Here is a 26042-nt window from a genome sequence, read left to right on the forward strand (position 1 = left end):
GCTGGTTGGTGGTATGATCCCCATTTTATTGACCATGAAACTGAGGCTTTAAAGGGTTCTGTCTGCCGCCCTGGACCACAGAGTAAAGTTGTAAGTTGAATCCAGGTCTGTGTGACTCCAAGCTCAGCCTCTTTCTGCTATGTTGTCATGTCATCCAACACCAGGAAGTGTGGGCAGCAATACTAGCTTTCAATTAAGCATTTTTAGAGAGTGAAAAATTTATTTAATTGCTAATAAAGTGGAAGGGACCAAAGCTTTGTAGCTGAAGCTGTTTGTGTTCAAATATGCCACTCGCTGGTTCTGTGGCCTTGAGCAAGATGTTAACTTCCAGATCTGTTTCCTTGCGTGAGACATGGGAGTAATAATACCTTTCTTATAAGCTTGCTTTAGAGATTCTGGAAAATAATATAAGGTGTCCAAGGCTTAGTAAATATGAATCACCTTTCTTTCCCTGCCCACAAAATACTACCATGTCTTTAACAAGTGTTATTAATTTTAGAAGTTAGGAAAAATTAAGCTATTTGTACATTATGTATATTAACAGTTCTTCCTAGACCAGCCCTTGAAAAAATTCCATCGCAGTCCCTAATTTGTAGACCCATCTTTCTTTCCTTTCTTTTGTTCCCTGGACCTTGCAGGTCCTCGCAGGATAATTCTAGTCCTGTGTTATGTGGTGTTTGGAGTTCTTGGCCCCATGTTTAGTCAGAGCATCTCACCTGTGAGAACTGAATGCCTCTAACTCTTTCTTCTCCCCAGCTCCTCTTCTCTCGGCCCCCTTCTGTTTGATTCAGCCTTACTCATTTCTGGACTCTGTGTTTCTTCCTACTTTAGACTCTTACCCTCTCTTCACCCCTTTATCTTCTGGGCTTCCTCTTCCCTCTCTCTGCCTCTCTGGTCTTCCCAGAGTGTTCTCTGCGTAAAGTTCTCTTCTCAGCTATTGTGATTTGGACCCTTGTTTCTTCCTGTCTTTCTGTTTAGGTTCAGAACTCATTGGGGCTCATGTGACCTCCTCAGTATTAACTTTCTTTTCCTCCTGGGCTTCCCCCACCAGCCTGAGGGTGCTCACACCCTTCTGTCCAGTGTGATTTGTCAGATCTAAGCCTTTCAGATAAAGACTCCTTATTACCATTCAGGTTCTTACCAGTGGACATCAGTCGTTATTCCAGTGGCTTCCAACAACCTTTCCTACCAGTCAGACCAGGGTATTGTCTTAGTCTGTTTGGACTGCCATTACAAAAAATACCCCAAACTGAGAAATTTTACACAATAGAAATTTATTTCTCTGGAGGCTGGGAAATCCGGAATGAAGGTGTTGCAGATTCAGTGTCTGGTGAGGGCTGCTTTCTGTTTCCAAGATGGCACCTTGTCACTGCATCCTATGGGAAGGACAAACACTGTGTCCTCACATGGCAGAAGGGACTGAGAGGAATATAACCTACCCTGATATTGAAGGTTCTGCCTTTATGACTTATTACTTCTTTAAGGTCCCACCTCTTAATACTATCACATTGGTGGTGAAGTTTCAACAGAGGAACTTTCCAATGTCCAAATCATAGCAGTTGTGTTACTGTCTTAGGAGATGAATGTGGGGAAAAGCAAATGAGGACACTTTCTACCCCTGATCTCAGTGCTGACAGACTACAATGGCAGATGGGGCTGGAGGCTCACCACTCTGCTTACCCTCTGCCCACCTCTTCTTGGAAGGGAAGGGACTGTGCCTTCATATGGCACCTCTTTTGTTACAGGGGCCTGCCTTTGGGCAACACTGAAAAAGGTGTCACTCCTTTCAACCAAAGCACTAGTGTTTTGGGTACAGTAGCTGTTTAGGAGTTGGTTGAATGAGTGTACATTCACATGTATAAAATTCTTTAAGAAACATGTGGTTCCTAAGGCCATATCACTCCCATTGGTCTAAAGAGAAGACTCTGGCTTCCCTAGTATGTTCCGCAAAGATTCAGGGCACATAACCACAAACAGTCTGATTTCTCTTGGGAACTCTTCACATAATTGTCATAATGACTTTATCAACCTTTATTTTGAGCATATTTAATTTTCAGCCTGATTTTCTCTTGCATTATGTGTGAGTCAGTATTTAGGGTAGTTAACACACTTGGGTGCTATTAATGCTTGCGTAACCCAACTTGGAGGAAGGTAGACCTTCATTTACAAATACGGAGGCCCAGAGAGCCTAACAAGTGACTTTCCCAAGCCCATGAAACTGGAAAACTCTGAAACTGAGATTCGAACCAGGTTAGCCAGACTCCAAAGCCTGAGTTCTCTCAGGCCTTGAGACTCCTCAGCAAGCCTTTACTATAGAGAAAGAAACTAATTCAGGTCCCAGATGACCAGCAGGGAGGTCTAAAGGCCATGTGCCCCATCTCTGTGTGCTTCCGGTCTCCTGCCCCTGCCTGAGGGAGTCACACCAGGGAGCAGCCTATCACTGCCTTTCCCGTTCTCCAGCTTGGAACATCAAGGTCTTCCCAGAGAGGGCTCAGTCATCTCACCCCCTGAAGACAGTAGAGCCCCTGCATCAGGAAAACAAACCAACAGAACACAAGGATACCCTAGAAGACAGCAGAGCATATTTGTTGCCAGCCCCTTTGTAGCAGAGAAGTGTTCCAAGGTCTTGGTTTTTAGGCCAGACAAGTTTAGGCACAGCCAGCCTGTCTCCTCCGTGCCCTTCCACCCCTCCCCTGGCCATAGTCACTGCTCATTTGACATGGCCAGGTCTGGGAGACCAGCCACTCCAGTATCTGGGCCTCTGGTGCTGAGTGATCTCTTTCTTTGCTTCTCCTTTTTAAAATTTGCCTTCTCCACCCTCTTCTCAAGCTGCTGATTGCTGTGGTTCCTTTTCACGTGGAGCCCAAGGCTGGGGAGATCTTGAAACCTGAGCTGGGTCCTGGAGGGCATTGACCGCTAGTAACCCCAGCCAGCTCGCCAGTCTGAGGACGTCCCTCCTCCGCTTTCCGCTGCCCTCCCTTCTCCCCCTCCTCTGCTCCTCCCTCCCTCTCTTTCTGCATCCCTTCTCCCTCATGGCTCTCTGTTTCAGAGGTGGTGGCTGGCCTTGGCTGGGCAGGCTGCCTGGAGAGAAGGGAAAGAACACTAAGTGGCCAAGAAAGCATCCCCTGGGGCAGGGCCTCGCCTCTCCACACCCCTTTGCCTGCCTGTGAAGCGCTTCCTTAGCGTGGGCAGAGAGGCCGGGCCTCTATGGATGGCCAGGAACTGAGGATTCTGCCTAGCTCTTCCCCAGCCCACAAACACACATTTCACCTGTTTGTTCTTTGTAGACACTAAGTTCTTTTTGGTTTTGCTTTTCCTTTCTCCTTTCCTTTGCTCTGCCACACTGCACTCACGGCAAAAGTTTCTGGGGAATTGGTAGACCCCTATTTGCTCTTCCAGGCAAAACCAAACCAAGAGGGCTGAGCTCAGTGGTACTTTGGTCAGTACTGAAGACACGGTGGTAGGAGAGCTCTCTTGGCCCTCTGCTGGAGAGTGGCTTTCAGTCTTCCCTGAGGGAAGCAGGGACTCAGGTTTAGTTTAGCAAGTATCCTGGCTCCCCGTCCCTGCGTCTGTGACAGTGGTCATACCTTCTCAGTTTCCCATGTAAATACATGAAGCCAGTCAGCCCTTCCCCAGAGCCAAGCACTTTCTTATTTCTGATTTTTGGTTTTCACAATAATTTGTGGATATTATTAGCTTCATGTTTACATCCAAGGAAACTGAGGCCCAGAAAGACCAAGAAAAGGGGGAAAAGAGTTTCATGTTACAGTTCAGCTCTTCTGATGCTCTCTCCAGTTTTTATTTGACCTTGTACTCCTCTCAGTACCACAAGTAAGAATACCTCAGAGATCCCACCCACAAGTTTTATACATGATAAAATCCAGTTCCATGTCATCTCGTTTGATCAAACTTAAGTGACCTGGTACTGTCCTTTGCATTAAATATTCCCAGTCGGCTGGGAATGGCTGGTCTTTCTTGGTGGTCATCTTCTACCGGTCTCCATCCTTGCACAGACCAGCAGATGTGATTAATGGGAGTTGATTCTCTATAAAATGCTGGATTTATTTGTTCTTTTATAAAGTCCTGAATAGACAAATCAGTCTGCTTCAACCTTTCCTTTGCCTTGTAGACAGTATCACCAGCAAGAATTCGTCAGTTCTATCAGCTCAGGAACTCAGCCAGGCAAATATACAATATGCCCGTACATATGCACACACATACGTGTATAAATGTAACTGGACCGTGAATTCAGCACGTCAGCATATTTGGCAAAGTCACTTCTCTGTTCCTATCTCTTCTGCATATGCTTCCCTGACCTTCTCACCCTTAAACTAGGTTAGGGACCCTCTTCTGTGCCCCCATAACAACCTGCATTTAGGGTTAATTTAGGATTGAATTTAGGAATGATATTGGTCATTCCTAGAAAGGCTGATAATAGCATCCATTCTTTTATGGAGCATCTTACTCAGTGCCGGGAACTATCCTGGGCCTACAAGTATGTTCTGTCATTCGACCCCAAGCTCAGCCCAGTGAGGGAAATGCCAGTGACATTTTCATTTCATCATGTATCGACTCAGCCTCCCTCTGTTCTGTTCTCTGCTCTGCTCCCGGCTACTACTTAACCCGGATTCTTCTCTTGACCTGCACTAATGTGACCCAGTGGGCTTAGAGGAACTTGAGTTCCATCTGCTGTAGCTTTCCCTCCAACCCTCCACAGTGGCAGTTTCCCAGATCACATCAATTCATTAATTTATTCACTCATTTGTATTTGTTCATTCATTCATTCATTCATTCACCGAGTGCTCCTCTGTGCCAGGCATTGCTGGCTTTGGAGTTACAAATCCTGGTCTTCAACACATTTCTAGTGTTCTGGGAGAAAGATGTACACACAGACAACTAAAACTTGATCTGTGCAGTATTTGGGGGAACTGAAGTTGCTGTCAGGAGACAGAAGAGGGTTCCTAACCTAGTTTGAAGGTGGGTAGGTGGGAAGTTCAGGGAAGGCTTCCTGGAGGTGGTGACTCATGGGCCCAGTCATAAAGGAGTGAGAGAAGGATGGCCGCTTCAGACATCTGGTGTTCACACTATTCTTGGCTTCCTCACTTGTCTTCTAGCAGGTACAGAGTCACCCTGCTCTGTCCTCACACACACCCCTCTCCTCTCTTCTTCCTCCCTACTTCTGAAATCTTAAGTTTTGAGGAATCTCTTCTCTCTAAACTTATTTGCTATGTTATTCATTCATTCATAAACAATTATTGAGGACCTATTGTGTGCACAGCACTCTGAGTACATGAGTACAGGATGTCTTCATCCTTGCCATCAGGAGAGATCTTACTCTTTCCCTAGCAGCTTCTGGGGATTTGGGGCTGTTGGGTTCTTTCTAGAACTTGTCCCCAGCAATTCCCCTGAAGCACTTGCAGATAAACCTCATCTTGGACAAATGCTTCTATTAACTCTCTTCCTTGGGCTTTCTTATCTCTCCTTTTGCTCTCTCAGTCAAATGTGCCTCTTTGTCTTCCTTATCAGCTCAGAAAGTTCCTTGAAGGCAGGACTGTGTCTTTGTCTTCTTTACGGTGCATCGTTGTACAGTGGTAAACCTGAAGGAAATCATCTCTTCAATAACAAAATGTTACCACTTATTAAGCACCTTTCATGAGCCAGCTGCTCATTATTCATGCTTTACATATGAATCTCTCCAGTCCACACGTCTTCAACAGTGGGGACTGTTACATTCATTCATAGGCAGGAAAACTCCATCTCAGGAAGGCCAAATGACCTTCTGAGGCCACACAGCCAACTCATAAGAGAAGATAGTATCAAATTTAGGTTTTTCCAGTTCTAACCCCTGATTTTTTTCCCTCTGCATATTATTGTTTTTCAAACTTGGTCAGAGTCACCTAGAAAGTTTTTTTTTTTAAAAATTCTGGTATGCCTGAGCTTACCCCTAGCAGTTCTGATTAGGCATTCTGGGGTGTGGCCTAGGCTTTGGGAATTTTTTGTAAAGCTTCCAGGTGAGTCTAGCATGCAGCCAAGACTGAGAATCAGCTTACAGTACCACGTTGCCTTCCTGCGCCCACATGAGTGCAGCTGTCAGGGGCGATGTGAGACTGAGCCAGCATGTGTAGATATCCACGTGACCAGACTGTGAGTTCTTCATAGCCAGGGCTCTTTGGCCCTCTGTGCCGCTTCCCCACCCGGCCATCCTACCACACCACGCACGTGCACCGACAAAGGTTGTTGACTATTTAACCAGCCTCTTGGTTCTTGTGCCTCATCCAGGGGATAGGCGGTTAGAGTTTGATCACATCCAGCTGTTTTCACCCTCAGAGCCTGTTGACATAACAGAAGAGTCTTATAAACATGCTGAGCACATTTGCTGGTCCCAAGAGTGTTGGTGGATGACCTAGACCCTTGAAAGTGCAGTCTGGGTCAGCCTCCCACATTTCTGCCGCCCTTTGTGGGAAGGAGGGGGTTGTTCTGCAGTTCCTTGGCACAGTGCTGTGCGCTGCCCTGGCTCTGCTTGGGAGGAGTGTGTGGCTGAACCGGTTGATGAGTTAGTTCACATGTTTATTTTGTTCTGTCAAGGGTTTATGGGGACTCTTTTTGGCCCCTCAATTTGGGGGGTAAAGCAGTGCAAGCACAACTAGGTGAAATGACCTGGTAAACAAAGATGCAGAACCCAGGTTTCTGACTTGCTGGTGTTTTTTTTTTTTTTTTTTTTTCTATTGCTGTAGGATAGTCGGTGTTGGCCTTCTCAGTGCTAGGCCTCAACTGAAGGCGCCACATATCTGCCACTTTCCTTCCTGTTTACCCCTGTCACGGGTAAACAGGAAGTCCTGGATCACTTTCTGTCCCTAGGAAGGCTGTTCTAGTGGCTCGGGGTCCTGGGGTGTGGCTTGGGGATGATCCTGACTTCCCTAGGCTCTTCCTGGGATTGCTCAGAGGAAAGGAAATCTGGGCTGTTGCTCAGATACTTGTGAATCTTTTCAGTCCTAATCCCATCCACTGGTATTTATTCTTTAGCTGTCATTCACTGAACATTAATTCTGTGCTGGGCCCTGAAATGGGAATTGGGGACACTAATAAAACACATATTCTGTGTCCTTATGGGCATGGTCTAGTGGAGCAGCATGTAAGTAAAACAGTGTTTCTTAAAACATGGCTCTCCGATCCCCTTCCTTAGAAGTACAAGGCAGTTAATTCAGATGTAGATTTGTGGGCCACCCTCTCCAGATCCATTTTAGGAGGGTATGCTGAAATGCAGTTTTGGACCCCCAAAACTGCATTTTAGCATACCCCCCTAAGTGAGTTTTAGGTGGAGTATGCATCATGTGTGAGGGGGAACAACAGGCTGGCAGCAGTTTGCAGGACCTGTTCTGAGGAGGACTCTAAAAGGCCCAGGAAGCTCTGGGAGTCATGAGGAATCCCTAGGAGCTGGCCACATAGGTGTCATGAAGAATCATTTCTCTAGAAATGTGAATCTTTCTTAGTTATTTTTCTAGAACTCCATACAGCATTACTGAAATTTGCTTCAGGCAGAACATGCCTGGATCACACAGCTCTAATGGAAATCAGCATGATATGTAGGGTCCTAGCTGCTACTTTATGTCTGGGCTTGACCCTCTTAGTTTAGGATGAACTCACTAAGCCTCACACTGAAACCCTGTTGTCAGATCAAACCTCTTCAGGGGAATCATTTGTGTTTGTAAAGTTTGCCCCCTAGAGGTCAATTTGTGTCTGGGCCTGGGCAAGTGACTGCCCAGCCTGCCTTGAGGTCATGATGAGCTGGTTTTATCTTTATTGCAAACAAGGATTTAGACTATTAGGAGGATGGGGTGGGAAGAGAAGAGGTGGACAGTCAAATGAAATAAGACGGGGAAAGTGATATTATTTCAGAGTCAGAGGGCCCCTCCAGGCGTCTCCTTAGAAATCTCTTGTTTTGGAGATGAAGAAACTAAGGTTCAGAACAATGGACTGAAATACCCATGTGTCATGGTATCAGAAACAGCCTCCAAATCTAGGCTCTAGAATTCCGGGTTCCTGACCAGTGCTTTTTCTGATTTGCATCACTGGATTGAAGCTTTTTCTGAATGTACCTGAAGGGCTTATTGTTTAATAGAAATCTATATGAAACCCTTTAGCAAGCAAATTATTTGGTAGGGTGGATTTAAAAGTATATGCCTATGTACTGTTCTAAGGCATGGCAAGCCTGGGCTTTAGAGCCTAATATCACATGTTTTGTTTCTAATTAAAATGAGACCAGGAGAGTATTATGATATGCACAATGTGTACACCAGTGGTCCCTGGCGGGCAGCATCAAATATCCCCTGGAAGCTTGTTAGAAATGCAGATTCTCCAGCCCCATCCCAGGTCCACTGAATCAGAAATTCTGGGGCTGGGGTCCAGCCGTCTGTTCTGTCCCACTAGTGATTCTGATGCACATTAAAGTTTGAGAACCATTGCCAGCTCCATGAGATCAGCTCCTATGGCTTGTGGAATAAGCCTTTAAATCGCTCAGATTTTAGTTATGGGAGATGGTTCCGGGGAGATAGGAGTGGTGGGGTTCATGTCTCAAATCTCTGGTGGAAAGGATGAGATCATTTAAAAGATTGGGCTTTTTGTTTGGAAAGCAAGGAGAGGCTGTGTGTGTGACAGCACTGTGGCACTGTGTGAGTCTGGGAGTGAGACTCAACTATCAGAAGGCAGTCTCTTCCTGTCTCTCCTGATAAGGCAGAGCTCCCCTAGCTCATTTCGATGTATGCTTAAGCCAGAAGCCTGTGGTCATCAATCAGTTTAAAACAAGGCAATCAATAATATGCTATTTTTCTCCACCTGCCTCATAGTGCTTTTTGTTTTGTTTTGTTTTGAGTTACTTATTAAATGAAAACAAAACACCATATTTTTTTTTTGAAAGGCTTGAAGCTTCAGGATTTCCTGGTGGACAATGAAACCTTCTCTGGATTCCTGAATCACAATCTCTCTCTACCAAGGCCAACTGTGGAGAAAATGCTGGGGGCTGATGTCAGTCTGCAGAAGGTAAGTGGCCGCCTCACTTCCTCGGTGGGCTGATGGCAGTTACATTGTTTGTCTAGAAAGAAAGGAATAAACCTCTCTCTTTATAATGATGGTGAAGGAAGAAGTGAGCTCGAATTCATCTTTACCTAATGTGACTTCCGGAGGAGGCTGGGCATCATGAAACCCTCCAGAGAGCAAAATGTGCAGCCCGGTGTCAAGGGCCGGCTGATTGAAATAAAACTGATTTACTGTCCATTAGTTGGCATTTATGATGACTTCCTCCCCAAAGGGTTACATTTTAAGTTCGGATGAATTAAACTTTCTAAAAAAAAAAATATTTCACAGTTCTGAGATAAGAACCAGGGTTAAGGATTATTGACCTGGAGAGATTCCGTCTACGCAATCAATCTAAGACAGGAGATTTAAAAAGCATAAGGCTGCTTTGAAAGATAGCAAAGATACATAAGGAGAGTTTTCTTTTTAAATTTATAAAAGCAGGAAATAATATTAGAGTTTATATGGAATTTTAACCTTAGATTCTTCAAGAAAGAACTTCCTATGGCATCGTTAATTCTCATGGAGCTCCTGCGCAGATGACCTGATATTGATTTTTCAGAGATGCTTCTCAAGTGCATTCTCTGGCAGGAAGGGAACTGCTCTCTTACCTGGTCTCATGTCTGCGTAATATCTGGTCTTTACAATAAGCAGAAGTAGTGGAAATGTTTATGTTTGAAAATAAGGTCTTTGCTTCACACGATCCAGAATTTTTAAAATTAGAAAAATGTGCTTACTGCTTGCCCTTATGAAACTAGGAAAATATGCCTTGTGTTTACCAATTGTGTGGCTGGGAGGTGGGCCAGAGGCAGCAAGCTTTTGAAAATGGTTGTGTTTAGCACAATTTCCATTGTCCCCTGCCAATTCCATATCTGTCACATCCCATCAGTTTAGAATAAGGGGCATCCTAAGCATGGAGGTGGTCTGCACATGGTAGTTAGTATTTCTGAGTTGTTGGTGTTCTTAAACACAGACACTAAGGGTAGACTGGCAGCCTGGTGGCAAGAACTGGTTAAAGAAAGGAGTAAAACAGAAGTGCACTTGAGTATCTGGCATAGGTGAAAATTTATTGGAAACTGTGGCAGGCCAAATACTCTGCAGTTTATTTGAGAAGCTTTTGGCCCATCACTCACATTAGGTTGTTCTATTAGCAAGACAGGCTGCATTTATTTAAACTAACAGGGAAGTTAGTAACTCTACATATAAAAAAAAGAGCCTGTATCGTTCATTCATTCATTCAGCAAATCTTTATAGACTCTAGTGTTCCAGTTCTACGAATACAAAGTGAGCACTGAAAGTCAAGGCCCTGCTTTTTACAAAGCTTGCTGTCTACAGGGGAATAAGGACCAAGAAGCACAATTTGTTCAGGGCCAGGACAGCTAATTAAGTAAACAAAAAATGACCAAGGAGAGGTTTTCTATTGGGTTTGCTATTCTGAATAGATAAGAATGACTTAAACTGGCCTATCAGTGAGATGATAGGAGGTTCAACTTTCCAGCTTTCTGTTCTGGGGCCAGTAAATTCCAAATTCCAAATTCTGCCTTTAGTTCTGTGCATCAGTTAAATATCTAGACCTGTAGACAAATCATATTTTTTTTTTTCAGAATCCACCCCAATCCCAGTTTAAGAAATCATAAATTCCAAAATAGCAAGGATGTTTTACTCTAATAAAAGTGGTTCCAGGAGTTCAGATTCTGGATTCCTATTCACTGAATCATGTGTCCCAGCACTGAAAAAAAGAGTTGGATTTCTCTCTGCAAGAGGGACGAGAATGTGGAAGATACTAAGTCAAACACATCATGCAGGTTTAAAATGTGCTGTCAGATCATGCCATGATTTATTCTGAAATTCAGAAAAAAGACCCGATGCCTTAAACTATCATCAGCAGTGCTCCTTTTAAGACCTTAAGCTGTACCTGTGGGAAGCACCCCAAGGGCTTCACGGACCCTGCTTCCCATCTTTGTAATCCCATTTCACTTGTCTCTCTTTGCATGAATATTTCCAGGTATTTTTGCAAGGTTACCAGTTACATTTGACCAATCTGTGCAACGGATCCAAATTAGGAGAAGTGATTCGACTTGGTGATGCAGAAGTGTCTGAGCTTTGCAGTCTACCAAGGGAGAAACTGGATGCGGCAGAGCGAGTGCTTCGTTCCAACATGGACATCCTGAAGCCGATCGTGGTGAGTGGACTTACTCTGTGGAAAAGAAGCTTCACGTGCTAATAATGCTATTGGAATGTGAACTTTTTCCTTGGACAACATGTCTTTGTTTTTGTAGAAACATAGGGCTGGCTGGGAGTTTGTGATACTGTTTAGCCAAGTGGTATTTTAAGTGTGAATGAGGGAAGGATGTGCAGGGTGTGGCTGAGTCCAAGCCCAAGGTCCCTTGTGTGCCCATTTCAATCAGAGAAGACCTGCTTTTTCATGTTTTTCATACTATAACTATGAGTCAGAGTTCTTTTAAAGAAAGCATTCCCTGGATTTTTTTTTTTTAAGTCTCAAAACCATTGATGGGAAGATGGCTATTTATAGGTGCTTTAAAAACACTCAGAAAGAAGATACAGTAGGCTGTCACAGTAAAACCCTGGAATTAGAGGGGACCACACCCAGTAATTAGCTTAATCAATGACAAAATTGCATCCAAAGGAAAAAATCCCAACAAAATTTGATCAGCTCAGGAATCCATTGTTCAGAGAAGCACTCCATGAGAATACACATTCCTTTTTAACCAAATCATGTGGATGAGCATGAGCCTGTAGATAGGAATTCAAGAATAAAAATGTCTCTGGGTTTTCTGAGAGTTCTGGTGAAATGCCCAGATATCACTTAATGTTCAGGATTCAGGTTTCCTGCTTAACAGAGAGTGGTCTGATTTGTCAGTAAGTTCTCTTAAAACCAGGAAAAGAGCCCTGGAAGAAGAATGTGCCTGAAAAGAGAGATTCTTTATTATTAGAAAATGAAATTATAATTCTCTTGGATTTTGTGCGCCATGACTTCTCTATAGAGAGTTGGGTCTTCCCTGGGGCGGGGGGCGGTGGTCCTAAGAATATGCAGTTTCTGGACCCTGTGCCTTGGATGTGACCTTAGAAATACATCCCAGGTTATGGACTCTGGACTGACTATTGAGAAATTCTTATATACTGCTCAACCCTATGATGCTGCAGCCCCTTCCTGAGGAGAAGATTGTAAGAACACTGTGAGGTTCTAGGTGCCTCTTGTCAGACACTCAGCTCAGTCTTTATGACTAGCTTATGCCTGATGCTTAAGAACACCTTTTATTTTATTCCAGAGGTAGTATATTCTATTTCAGTTAAAAAACAAATAAGCTTAGTGCTTTGTTCAATGGTCTGTGATTCTCTTGGCTAATGTTTCTATATTATAATTTCAAGTATGATCTATTTTTTTTCTTTTCTTTTTTGGTACTGGGGGTTGAACCCAGGGGTGCTTAACCACTGAGCCACATCCCAGCTCTTTTTTATTTTTTTTTAAATGTACATAGGGTCTCGCTATGTTACTTAGGGTCTTGCTAAATTGCTTTGAACTTATGATCGTCCTGCCTCAGCCTCCCAAGCCATTGGGATTATAGGTGTGTGTCAATGCACCTGATGCTTGATCTGTTTCTTTATGGGGTTGTTTGAAGCCCCAAGTAACATCCCTAAATTTTAGATAAGCTCACTTGTGCAGAGATTTGCAGCTTATTAGCATTTTTTCACTGTGAGACATAGAAAGTCAGGGTTATTACAAATGGTACAAAAAGTTGTGGTTCAAAACAATTTCCTTGGACTGCTTTTGGCTTCTTCACTTCACTACAAGACAGAAATGTTCATCCTTCATATTTTAGAAAGATGAGTGTTTTTACAAGACATAGTAATTTATTCTGGTGCCCCTTCATTCTGTTTTACTTCTGTTTACTCATTAAACACCTGTTGTATACACAACCCCATGACAAAAATCCACCCAATCACATAATGTCTGAATTACACTCAGAGAAGAGCACTGACAGTTAACAGCTCAGCTTTCAAATTGAAATTCCTCTCCATTTGGGACGATCAGCAACATGACAAGTACCTGGAGAGGGACCTTCAAACCTGTCAGCCGCGTTGCATCCCATCTGCTTGTGTGGTGGCTGTACAGGTGTTGACTAAGGTGGCTGGAGGATGCTTGCTGCACATCTCCTGAGTGTCCAAAACATCTGGGGTTCTTCTTCTGCCCCTCTGCTCTTGCGGAGAAACCTGTCTTCATAAAGTCAGAAGATGGGTTAGTGATGAGTTATTCTGAGTGGTTTGGATTGTTCTGTGGAAAGATGATTTGGGAGGTTGCCTTTGAGATAAAATGACTTTCTAACATTTTGGGATGTTAGTTATTGAATTAAGCCCAGTGTTAATTGGAGTCCCTGGACTGGTATTTGATTTTCAGTAAGCAGGCTTTTCCTCCTGTCACTTGGTTGCAATTTTAACATTTGTGATGGTAGATGTATGTGACACGTGACATCATCGCACGTGGCCAGTTAATTATGCCAAGAACTACAACAGAAGCAGCAACCAGATGCCAGGGACAGCATCATGGGGGGAAACTTCTGTCAATCTGTGTTTCTGTACCAAAAGGGAATCATCAGGAGGGACATATTTTGAAACATTTTTTCTCATTTAATTATTTTTTAACGTGGGTGTTTCCTCATTTTTCAGCCAAGGGTATTCTGAGTCTTTTTCCTGGGCCTCTTCCAGTCTCTGAATGACTTCTGGAAAATAGTGTTGGGACAAAATGGGGAAGTGTGGCAGAGTTGGAAGGGCTGTGGGCTTGGGGTCAGCTCACCTGGGCTCAAGTGTTGCTTCTGCTGTTTCCTGGAATTGACCTTGAAAAGATTATTTTAACCTCAGTAGGCCTCAGCTTCCTCTCCTTTTACTTGCAGATAAATATATGCTAATCTTTGCTGTGATTATCGGCCACATATATGAAGAGCCTCGCATGGGACTTGGCACATAATAGGTGTTCAATAAATAGAAACTGATCATTTAATTGACACATATAAATTATGTGCTGAAAATAATTGCTGATAAGATAGACATTTCCTTCCATAGATCAGTGTTGGAAATCAGAGTCACACCAAGAAAGGTGGTCCTGGAGAACATTTCCATGAAAATCGCATTTTTTGTCCAGATATTACCCAAACCTCTCACCCTATAGAGCCTTATTTATATCTGTGCTGCAATCCACACTTCACATGAAAATGAATACTGGATGGTGGAGTGCTTCAAGTTTTCTAGGGTTAAGAGATGTTTTTAATTAAGATTTTTCTATTTTTTACTTAAAAAAATATTCATCCATAGAGTGATATTTATTGCTTATTATGTAGCTGGACTAGCTGAGATCAGAGTAGACAAAAGTGAATGGAGAGAGGGGAGAAGGAATGGGATAGGGAAAGACAGTGGAATGATTCTATCCTAACTTTCCTATGTACCTATGTGAATGTACCACAGTACATCTCACCATATGTGCATCCACAAGGCACTCATTAAAAAAAAAAAAAAAACATAAAAAAATAGATCAGCATCGGAGAGAGAAAGGGGGAGGGAGGAGGGGAAGGAAAGAGGAAGTACTGGGGGCTGAATTAGAACAAATTATATTGCATGCTTTTATAATTATATCAAAATGAATCCTGTTGTCATGCATAACTAGAAAGAACCAAAAAAAGAAAGAAAGAAAGATGATGGGTGGGTTCATACATGAAATATTACCTCTGGTTCTAAGGAAGGCTCATGTCACTGAGTGTTTTTCCTGCAGTAGGAGCTCAGAGCCACTGGCAACCACTTCTCTTACCTCACTGCACAGCAGGTGAAGACAGGTGGCCTTCTCCCGAGGTCCTTCCTGAAGCAGCACACATCTTTCCCAGAGAGCAGACAGAAGTGTTTGTGGGGACCTCCCTATGTTGCCTCTCAGTCACCTCCACTCCATTTTGGGTGGCGGGAAGGAGCCATAATAGTGGGTCCCGCAAATTTTAGGCGGAGGTATTTATTTGTTTCTCTTGTTGAGGTCCTTGCTGGTTGTATCGGCTTATCTCTTGCTGTTATAACAAATTAGCATACACTTGGCAGCTTAAAGCTCTATGCATTAATTCTCTAACAGTTCTGAAGGCCAGAAGTCTGGATTCTGTGGAGGTCCACCTGCGATCAGTTAGGATCTCACTGTGTGGAATCAAAGTGTTCTCAGGGCTCTCTCTTCTCGGAGACTCTGAAGACGAATCTGCTTCAGAGCTCATTAAGTGTGTCAGCCAAATTCAGTTTTTGGTTTTTTTTTTTTTTTTTTGTATCTGTAGGATGTAGTCCCTGTTTCCTTTCTGGCTGTCAGCTGGGAGGCTAGGCTTTGCTCCTGTAGGCACCAGTGTCCCTTCTCGTCCTTTTCATGTGGCCCCTAGTCAGCAGGTGGGTTGAATCCTCTCACACTTTAACTCTTACTTCTCCTTCTGCGGAATATCTCTGCCTCCAGTCAGAGAAAGTTCTGTGCTTCTAAGGTTTCATGGGATTAGCCTGCCTCTCCAGATAATCCAGGATACTCTCTTTATTTTAAGGTACACACTTCAAGTACATCTACAAAGCTCATTGTGCCCCATAATGTCATGCATTCACAGATTCCAGAGACTCAGGTGTGGACATCCTTGGAGGATCATTCACTGTCACAACGGCCTTTTGATTGGAGGGTGTATCTCAGTATGTCTTTGGAGTGTTCCTCGGTGTCCTAGACTTGTACTGATTCCTTGTCAGCTCTCTACTTTTTCTTGCCCATATTCTGAGAGTGACAGATTCTACCCAGTGAGGTTTTTAATGCACAGAACAAAGAGAGGTGGGAAGCAGAGCATGAGAACAAGGCAGGAGATTTTCAGCCAACAAAACCCAATGGATGTTTCTGGGATGCTGCTTTGCACCAGGCACTGTTTAGGGACTGAAGGTGCAGCCACGGAAAGGCAGGTGACATGCGTATGGACCCTCTAGTAGGCACTGAGAACCAGCTTTAAGGCTGCAACTGGGCATTTGAAGAATTCTTCACAGGTTTTGGGGGTGTGATTGTGAGGGCTGTTCTCTCACCCCACTGTCAATGATGACCTCCCAGCCAGCTCCCTGACAGCAGTCTTTGACAACATGGGACACTGAGATGCAGCGGGAAGAATGTGGGATGGGAGTTAGCCAGGTTTAGGTACTGGCACGCCATTGTGCCCCTGATATGAAAATGGTGTTTGATCCCTGAGGGTGGAAGGACAGATTTAAAGATTACCGTCCTTCATTGCAGTAACAACTCGGATATTGCACACACAACTACATGCACTGATTGCCTTGACCTCTGTTGGTACCTTCTGCCTTTTTAAAAGGGAGAGTTTTGCTTCTTTGGAACAAAGAGTTCTGTTGGAGTGTCCTTTGGTGCCAGCCGCACACCCCAGCAGGGCAGAACATGGCTCATAAGTGAGGGTCCCCCGAGGCACCGGGAAGATCAGTGGTCTCACTGCTGGGCTGTGGATAGGTTGAAGGGGTGTATGGGTAAGGGATGGACAGTCATTCTTTTCTTGAGGGGTCTTTGTTCAGCGCCTTCTTTACTCTTAGACAAGGACTTGGAATCTAGATGGGGCTTGGTGTTACCTTCTGTCTCATGGCTGCCCAGGGCCAGATCCCTCACCTTGTTACATGGCTTCTTGCAGGGGAGAACACTTGCTTTTCCTCTCCTCCTGCCTGAAACTCAGACACTTGTGGAGAGGATCCAATTTTGTTCGGCTTTGTTTGATTTTACTGCCCACCTGTTTACAAAATAGGCTTTTTACCCTGGAAGCAATTGCAGTCCTCATCATTGGGTGTCTGGTGCAGCAACCCGCTGTGTGGATTTATTCCTTAGCCTCTGTGTTCACCTGATTCCCACGGGAAAAGGAGAACAAAGAACTGAGGGGTGAAGTGGTGAATTCAGCATTTGTGTCAGTATGACTACTCAACTCCATCTGCACATTTTTGCCTCAATTATATTATTTTGGTCCTTGAAAAAAAAACCCTATCATTTCTAAAATAAAGGTTTGATTTTTGTCTTGAATCATGCTGGTAAATACACCTAATTGTATTTAGAAGCAGCACAAAGATGAAATATTTTAATGCATGAAGTACCACAAATGTAAAAGTTGGTATTTAAGTTGTTGAATTGTTTTTTGGAATATTAATACCTTCCGCAGACATGACTTTTATCATTTCCTACTTTAACTAAAAAAAAAAAAAAAAAATTAAGATGTCCCTCAAAGGAAATTTTGCTGTCATATAAATCATTGGAAAGAGACAGTGATAGTCTTTGTACCTGGTAGGTGACTGACTTATTTTCATTTTGAACTAAAACATATTAAATCCTAGCCCTAAGTCGGATTTTCTGCATATGGAAAAAAAATAAGAAGAGATTTGCATTAATTTTGTGAAGGTATTTAAGGGAAATTGGAAATGTCCCAATGATCACATTGTCATGTACATTTGTAGGAGGAAAACAAAATTATATTGAAAATATGATTTAAATATATGCACACTTACATCTCACTTTATTTAGTAGCGGAGTTTCTGAAAAATCGGGATGTGGATATGATTTTTGCAAATTGAAAATAGTTTTCGATTGCATTTAATTTCATGGGTGTTCTGTCCTCTATTTATATTTGTGTGACTTCTAATGTATTGGCAATATTCTTTTCCAGTTTTCATTTTATGTAGTGGTAATCTGTAAACAAGTTCCTTCATTCAGCCAACATTTATTGAGTCCTAATCAGTGCTGTGCATGGGGCCGGGGAGGCAGTGGTGTGGAAATACAGCTCTCTCTGAATTTCTGTTCTGTGGGACAGACTAGGAAACGAGCCCATGCTGCGTAGGGCCACCGGGGCTCAGCTAGGCTCTGTACAAGGCCTCTTAACCCAGTTGCAAAGGATCAGGAAAGAAGCATCCTCTACTTAGGCACCTGAAGAGTAGATCTTAGCTGGGTAAGGAACAGGGAATAGAATGTTCCAGGCAAGGACCTGTTTTGCACATGGGTCCAGAGGGAGCGGGGAGAGGGGAGAGAAGGTGGCTTTCATGGGGAGCTGCACATGATGCAGATAGCTGAGAGTGAAGCAGGTGTAGCTGGGAAAGCTTGTAGCCAGGGGAAGGTGGCGCATGGCAGTTTGAAGCAGGACTGGCACCAGCCCATCTATCACCTCATAGAGGTGTCCTCCCTTCCTTTTAACTTTTCTTCTGCCCCCATTTGCTGGGTGCCTGGCTCTGATATGTTAGGTGATGTGTCAACGGCTCTAGACGCTGTGTTAAAACAAAATATCCGCTCAAAATAAAAAGCAAAATCGACTTTGCCAGGTTATGGCCTTCTCCCACTTTTCAATCTTCAATGACTTAACTGTTAAGCTAGTGAGGATAGGAAGAATATGATGAAGTCAGCGGTGAGACCCAGGAAGGATGGAGCACAGTGGCCTTTGTCATGCTGGGGCATGGTCATCCTATGAGTAAATGTTATTCTGTTGTGATGAACATATTTTGAAGAAGCAGGTGTGGATTTTTGAGTGTTTTATTCCCCTGAAGATATTATGGTGTTTAGTTATAATCTAAATATATTAGATAGTATACGAATTCCTGTTAGCACAGGAAGTATAGTCCATACCTAAAGGTCCTGTTCCCCCTCATCCCCTTTCTTTATTCCATACAAGAAAATCATTTGCCTCCTGTGCACAGTGAGACCCCATGCATGAGTTCATAGCGGAGAGAATGTTTTTGGTTAGGAAAAATAACAGGAGGAATTTCAAGCTGTGAATTATTGACCAGAGCACTTTGGGAACATGATTTGGCAGGCTTTGTCCCCTTTGTCAAGGACCACAGACCACAGTTAATAGTGGGTGCAGACGTGATTCTCGGGTTTTGTTTTGTGATCTAGTTTTGAGGCTTGAGTTAATTCCTGGGGTGAATTTTCTTCAAGGAGCCTGGCTGTCTTTCAGGTCTGATGTGCGCTCAGGCCAACATACATTCTTTACCCTTCCTGTGTTCCTATCCAAGCATCTTCCTTCTGTTAGCCTTTCATTGAATTAAAAAGAAAACCAGGAAATATTTTAAACCTATAAAACAGTATAGAGAATAATATAAAGAATACCCTTAGATTACCAGTCATCATTTTGTCACCCTTGCTTCTGATTCTGTTCAAGGTAACATGGTAGACTCAGCTGATTCCACCTGTATATCCCTGTCTCTTCCCTCAGAGAGAATCCCTATCTAGAGCTTCTGTTTTCATACTTCATTCCATATGGACTTACAATCTGTCAATAGCAGATAAAGCCTTGGCTTGCATGCGTTACATTGGGTAAATGTCCTTTTTATTAAATATTATCTTTTTGAGATTTATCAGTGTTGATACATGTAGCATCTGCTTCATTTTATTGGTTGCATGGTGTCCCATTTTTATTCTAAAAAAAATAAATCCATTATTCTAATCTTCAGTTTGTTTTCTTAGATGTCTTTGTTTATGTATCTTTTGTGTATCTATTGTTTATGGTATCTTTGGATGTACAGTTTTTACTTTTAAAATGTGGATTTATTTTTTTTCTTTTTGGTTGGGGTTTTTAATATTTTGTTTAAGAAATTCTTCCTTACCCCAACTTCATAAGTATATTATCTAATAGTTTTTTCTATATATTTTGAACTTTTCACTTTTACTTTTACCTCTTTAATCTAACCAAGAATTTATTTTTGAATAGGAGTGTGAGATGAAAAAATATTTTAATTTCTCTTGCACAAATAGCCAGTTGACGCAGCAGTAGTTATTGAATAGCTTAACATTCATTTTGATGATTTGCATTAGCCTCTTCTCTGTATTTTATGGTGTCCAGGCACAGAAAAGTAAAGTCAAGTCTTGAGCAAAATATCTGAGTAATCCCAGCTTGAAATATGATGCTAAATTTGAATTTTGTCATCCCATGCCTCTATAGGTAGCTCCAACTAGCACACCTTTAAACATGGAAATTTGCATGTATTGTCACTACTGTTGAAGAATACTGAGCATTTATTCTTAAACAAGCTACTAGTGTAAAAGGATCCTTATAATGGTGTTGACTGCTCTACCTCATTATTTATGGATAGGCTCAGACAGTTCCTTTGTTTAGAGACCAGAATCAAAATCAGTCCATCACACAAGCCAACAGAGCAAAGTACAGACTAGTGACAATAAAACCGTATCACAGGACGTGGTTTCCATAAAGGTCTGACACCGGCAGCAATTAAGTGAGGTTCTTGTGTTGACATACATGGTCAGTTACACCCCTGGATTGAACAGTCATGTAGTAGGTCTGCTGTGTGCATGGAGTGTGCTGAATTATGGAACTTTTAAAATGAGCCTAAGTTAAGGCATTCAAATAAAATCCTTGAAGAAAAATCTTTACCTATGAAAATGTAAATGCAGATAGAGAAAACAAAGTCTGAGAGTGACAGGAAGGGCTCACTGATAGTACCCTTTCGGGGACAGATGCCTGGTACTGGTGATAGTGGGCCAGTATTGGGTCTGAGGTTTTCAAACATCTTTTGCGTTTGGTGACTTTTACACCTAATTGGCATGACACATATGGTGGGACCATCTTGGAGTCTCCTCAGGGCCAGGTGGGCTGACAACCTTTTCTTTACTGCTTCACAGTTCAAAGCAGATGGTGGTGTGGAATGCACAAATCCCACACTCATGCAAAAAGCACTGTGAAGGAGAGGCTCTGTGAACGTTGTCCAATGCTGTGTGTCAATGGTGCACATGGATATACACAGAAATGAAGGTGTGTGTTTGTGCATGTATATATGATTAGGTAATGAGTTGTCTGTCAAGGTTTCAATAGAAATGTCAACTTCAATTCAGGGCAGTGTGTGTGTGGGATATGTATATGTATATATATAATACATATGTGTGTATATCATATGTATGTATATTATATATAATATATGCATGTATTATATATAGTATATATATCTCTGTGTGTTTATATATATAGACTCATGTAGATAATGTTAAGTGCATGAAATGTGAAATATTTTATCCAGTTAACATTATCTTTTTTCATAGTTTGGCACACACCGAATAAAAGAAAAGGGCTACAGCAGAGAGGAAGGCATTTTAACCCCAGCCTGTGGGAATTAGGGTGAGGATATCTAACTTTGCAGTGAGAAGTGTTTGTAATTTTAGAAATAGCACGTTGGTATGTGTTTGATGTGCTGTGGGATGATAACTCTAGTTCTCTGCATGGTGCAGGGAGAGTATCCTAACAGGAAAAAAGGCCTAGTTAAGAAACAGAGGAAGGATTTGTCTTTTGAAGAACTGGAGAAGTCAGCCTGCAGATAGGACCCTGCCAGTCTTGACAGTAATATGTGTGTGTGTGTGTGTGTGTGTGTGTGTGTGTGTCTGTCTGTCTGTCTGTCTGTCTATTGGGGGAGGGTACTGGGAGATTGAATCTAGAGGCTCTCTACCACCGAGTCACACCCCCAGCCCTTTGAATTTTATTTTGAGACAGGGCCTTCATAAGTTGCCCAGGCTGGCCTTGAACTTGTGATCCTCCTGCTTTAGCCTCCTGAGTTACAGGCCTGCACCATCACTCCTGCTCCATGGCAATAAACTTTTGAAGAAGGAAAGAAAAAGGCAGGAGATGAAATTGTTTATAATTGAGAGGACTTAATATGTGCCAGACAGTGTACAAGGTGCTGTGAACATATCCTCTAATTCTATGTTCCTGAAAACACTGTGATGCATGCACAGCATTGTTAGCTCTGCTGTACAGTTGGGAATATGGAAGGACAGGGAATTCAAGTCATTTGCTCAGGGTTCTGTGGCCACCCCAGATCCCCATGACCTGAGAATAGGAGACAGGGGTGAGTGACAAGAAAGAAGTATAAGAATCTTACTTCCATTCACACTTGATAAAAGAAATGGATCACCTACCACATTACAGATTACACTTAAAAGTCTCAATTTTTACCTTAAGTGAAGTTGGCATATTTTGTTTTGTCCTGGTTTGCTTTGGTTTTGCTCTACAATCCTGAACATTCATCATCCTGTAGACCTCCTGGTAAACATTTCACTTCCTGTCGTTTCCAATTAAGACTTCTCCATTTGTAAGAGTTTCCCTCACTGCAAGTTTTTGGGAGGTTCAGCTTGCAGTGTGATAATCTCCAGTTAGGAAGTGAACCTAAAGGGGGAAAGTGAAAACACAACACCCCACTGTTTCTGCTCATGACTTACTCCCTCTGGAAGGAACATCGTGGATGCCATCTGCGAGCGGCTGCAGAGAGACCTCCCTGTGTGGAGCATTTGTGGGAGATGTTAGGGCCCTCTGGGGACTGAGTCTGGGGACACTGGGACTCTCGTGAATAAGCCATTCCACAGGAGTCCCTGCATCAGGCTGGAAAGGTTCTTACAAGAGAACTATTAGGCACATTTTTTCCAGAAATGTACAATCAGGATTGTGCTTGGATATTATGGTGATTAAGATGATAGTAACCCAACCTTTTGCACTTGGAGATCTTCGTAAAAGAACACAACCCAGGCTGCTCTTTCTCATAGTCCACTTTCAGCCATATTCTGTGTGGTCGACATCTTAAGTTCACAGCAATGTCTGATAGGACAAATGTCCTCCTGATTCAACCTTCACTAGAGGGTGTCTGATATGATATCGAATAAAAAAGGCCCATAGAAACACCGGGGAGAGGTACGTTTTCCCTGGAGAGTTTTTTTTTTTCCTCTTTAACAAATGAGAAAGATGAAATTGACCTAATATCTTTTTTTTATTTGGATGCCTAAAAATTCACAACCAATCTGAAGCGTCTCAACTACAGCTATTCTGGCTTCAGAATCTGTGCATTATTGTTCTTTCTTTTTTCTTTTATTTTCTTTTTTTCTTTCTTTCTTTCTTTTTTTTTTTTTTGGTACCAGGGATTGAACACCAACAGCCACATCCCCGACCCTTTTTATTTTGAGACCAGGTCTTGCTAAGTTGTTTAGGGCCTTGCTGAGTTGCTAAAGTTGGCCTTGAACTTGTTATCCTACTGCCTCAGCCTTCCAAGCCTCTGGGATTACAGGTGTGTGTGTGTGTGTGTGTGTGTGTGTGTGTGTGTGTGTGTGCCACCATGCCTGGCTGTGTTCTTTCTTTAGCATAAGCTTTCTGCTCTGATTTATCTTTCCCTTGAACCTAATTAATTATTTTCTTGTATTTACCTTGGTCATAGATAACAGCAACTAAATGAATTAGTAAACATAAAGCTTTGACTCAAACTAGACATAAAACAAGTGTTCTACTTTGAATTTCCAGCGTTACAGTGCTAACTTGAAGAGAGCAAAAAGAGACAATTCCTTCTTCCCCCATTTTGACAGCTTTAAGCTTTACATTTTCTTCCTTTTCTGTGAGACATCACACACTTGCTTCTCAAGGCCATTCCCACATGTGTGTCTTGTAGAATCGTGACTTGGGACATTGTGGTCAGAGCGCAGTCACACACACTCACGCGATTTTTATCCATTGCACTTTTGATAGCTCTTTATTCTATATATTCCCACAGCACTTACAACCATTTATCGAAGAATTAGAAATTCTTATCTGAATAAAAAAAATCACACAGGCATACAACTAGAATAATTGTTGTGTCCTTTTTTTTTTTTTAAGTTAGGAGTTGGTTTCTTATTCTTAAATTCAGGATTGGCATGGTTTTAATTAACTTGTTTATTTTCAATAGAGATTTCAGGCTTCCATTTGAACTTAGGAACAAAGCGTTGTTTTTCATTCCAGACAGGACTGAACTCTACATCTCCCTTCCCAAGCAAGCAGCTGGCCGAAGCCACCAGGACTCTGCTGGATAGTCTCGGGAGTCTGGCCCAAGAGGTAAGTCGTGCCTTCCTAGCACCAGCAAGTGGACCATCCACTGTGGTCAGTTCCAAGTTTGGCTAAGAGGGTCCTTTAGATTGGAATATCATGTTAGATGCTTTACTGTCAATTTTAGAAATATAAGTGATCAAAAAACATCATCTGTTTTAATCTTCTTACTTTAGAGACGAAGAAACCAAGACTCACTGATGTCTCAGAACTAATTAGTGACTAAAGGGTCCATAACTAGTCTCGAACCCACCCCGTTATCCCCACCCCATTCCCTCAGTCCCTGATAGTCACACACTTGTGAAGAGAATTCTCTCCTACCTGCATGCACTGCTTTTGTCTGACCAGAAACTTCTCTATCTCTACACTGTGTATTCAGTAGCAAGATCCTTCAGTCATTTTATCAAAATGTGTTTGCTGATAATGAGATCATGAGCTATCTCTAATCCAGCTCTTTCCCTTATAAAATATGGCTTCTGAACTTCAACTTGGGGAATATGGTCTCTTAAGGAACATTTAGTTAATTTGGCCTTTTAGGTCCACACATTGACAGATGTGTCTTTGTCTTCGGACCATAGGGCCTATAGATGTTGCAAAATAGTTAACTCTTCTTCTGATTCTCAGTTTCTGACTCCCAGGCTCAGTTCATGTTAGATTGGGCAAGGAAGAGCTGTTTGGAGCCATCATGCCTAGTGGCTGAGCTGTGCAGTGGTCATCAACAATGTAGGCTTTAATGTAGAGGACATAGGAAAAGAGAAATTGTGGAGAAATTTTCTCCAACTTGGTCCGGTCTTGTTTTTAGCTGTCTTTGACTCATTTTTAAAAATACTTGGACCATTTTTTCAAATATCATAATTAGTGTTTTCAGACAATAACAGTATTGCATGTTCATTGTGGAAAATACAGAAAACCCCAAGTTACCACATGCCAATCCTTTAATGTATGTCTTTCTTTTAATTCTGCCCATGTGTCTCTGACAGCAGAGGCTTGGCTTTCGGAGCAGCCTCCTTTTAGGAGCACCCCTCTTCCCACTTGTTATTTGTACTTTGGTTATGAAGGCTGGTGACCTTTGGCTAGGTGGAAAGGCTGTGCCAACTGGGACTCTTCCAGGAGACAGAAAGAGAAAGAGAAATTGCTCTGCAAGCCTCAGTTGTTTCCCCAGGGCCCTCTTGATGGACGTGGACATGCCCTGCTTTGCTCTGGCAGGTTCCTTCACAGCCCTCCTCTACCCTGTTCATTTCTGTCCCTACAGAAAGCAGAGCAAGGGTAGTAACAGGGATGCTGCCTCGAAACTCAGGGTTTGTTACAGTTGTTTTCATTTACATCACTGGCCCTAGTTTTTGTCTGGGGTAAAAAAATAGTTGAAAACACACGATGTTCCCATTGCTGATGTGGTGTCAACAGCCGAACAATGTGCATTTCCCTTGGCAGCTGCTTCCTGGGCTCTGCTTGCTCTGGTCGAGGATAAGTGAGGGCCACCTGCTTCTCTTTAATAGAACACCTTCAAGTCACTTTGATCACAAGTTATTCATTGTCTAACTTGCTATTTCTGTGAGACAAATGGGAGAAGATAAAAAATGCACTTTTGTGTTTGGTCAATGCTTGGAAAGAAGGTTAGTTATTTTCACCAAAATATCAACCTTGAAAGAAAAAAAAAAAAAGAAAAAGGGAGCCTGAAAAAGGGAGCCTGCATATTTTGAAGACCTGCTTTGGTTCAGGCATTTTTACTTTATTTCCCTGGATGATCCTCATGACAAATGTTAGGTGGATTTTTTTTTTTTTTTTTTTTTTGGTACCAGGGATTGAATCCAGGGGCACTTAGCCACTGAGCCACATCCTCAGTCTTTTTTATATTTTATTTAGAGACTGTGTCTCACTGAGTTGTATAGGGCCTTGCTCAGTTGCTGAGGAGGGCTTTGAACTTGCAATCCTCCTGCCTCAGCCTCCTGATCTGTTGAGATTACAGGTGTGCAACACCACGAGCAGCATCAGGTGGATCTTCTTGTACCCATTTTACAGTTATGGAACCGAGGCTCAGAAAAATGAGGCAACTTTTCCAAAGTCGCCCAGTGAGTTAATTTCAAAAGGGAAATTTGAACCCAG

The 26042-nt window shown here is 42.6% G+C and overlaps 1 protein-coding gene across 2 annotated transcripts in view; it reads left to right on the top strand.

Moving 5' to 3' along the window:
- The window catches only part of Abca1 (ATP binding cassette subfamily A member 1), a 131080-nt gene that overhangs the window by 44446 nt on the left and 60592 nt on the right, over positions 1–26042 (top strand). For both annotated transcript variants that reach the window (XM_076845735.2, XM_076845734.2), the window contains exons 6-8: positions 8915–9036; positions 11075–11251; positions 23856–23948. In XM_076845735.2, the coding sequence (XP_076701850.1) occupies positions 8915–9036; positions 11075–11251; positions 23856–23948 (392 nt within the window). The remainder of the gene's footprint in view (positions 1–8914; positions 9037–11074; positions 11252–23855; positions 23949–26042) is intronic.

The sequence above is a fragment of the Callospermophilus lateralis genome, chromosome 2, assembly GCF_048772815.1.
Source record: "Callospermophilus lateralis isolate mCalLat2 chromosome 2, mCalLat2.hap1, whole genome shotgun sequence".
In the NCBI taxonomy this organism is placed as follows: domain Eukaryota; kingdom Metazoa; phylum Chordata; class Mammalia; order Rodentia; family Sciuridae; genus Callospermophilus; species Callospermophilus lateralis.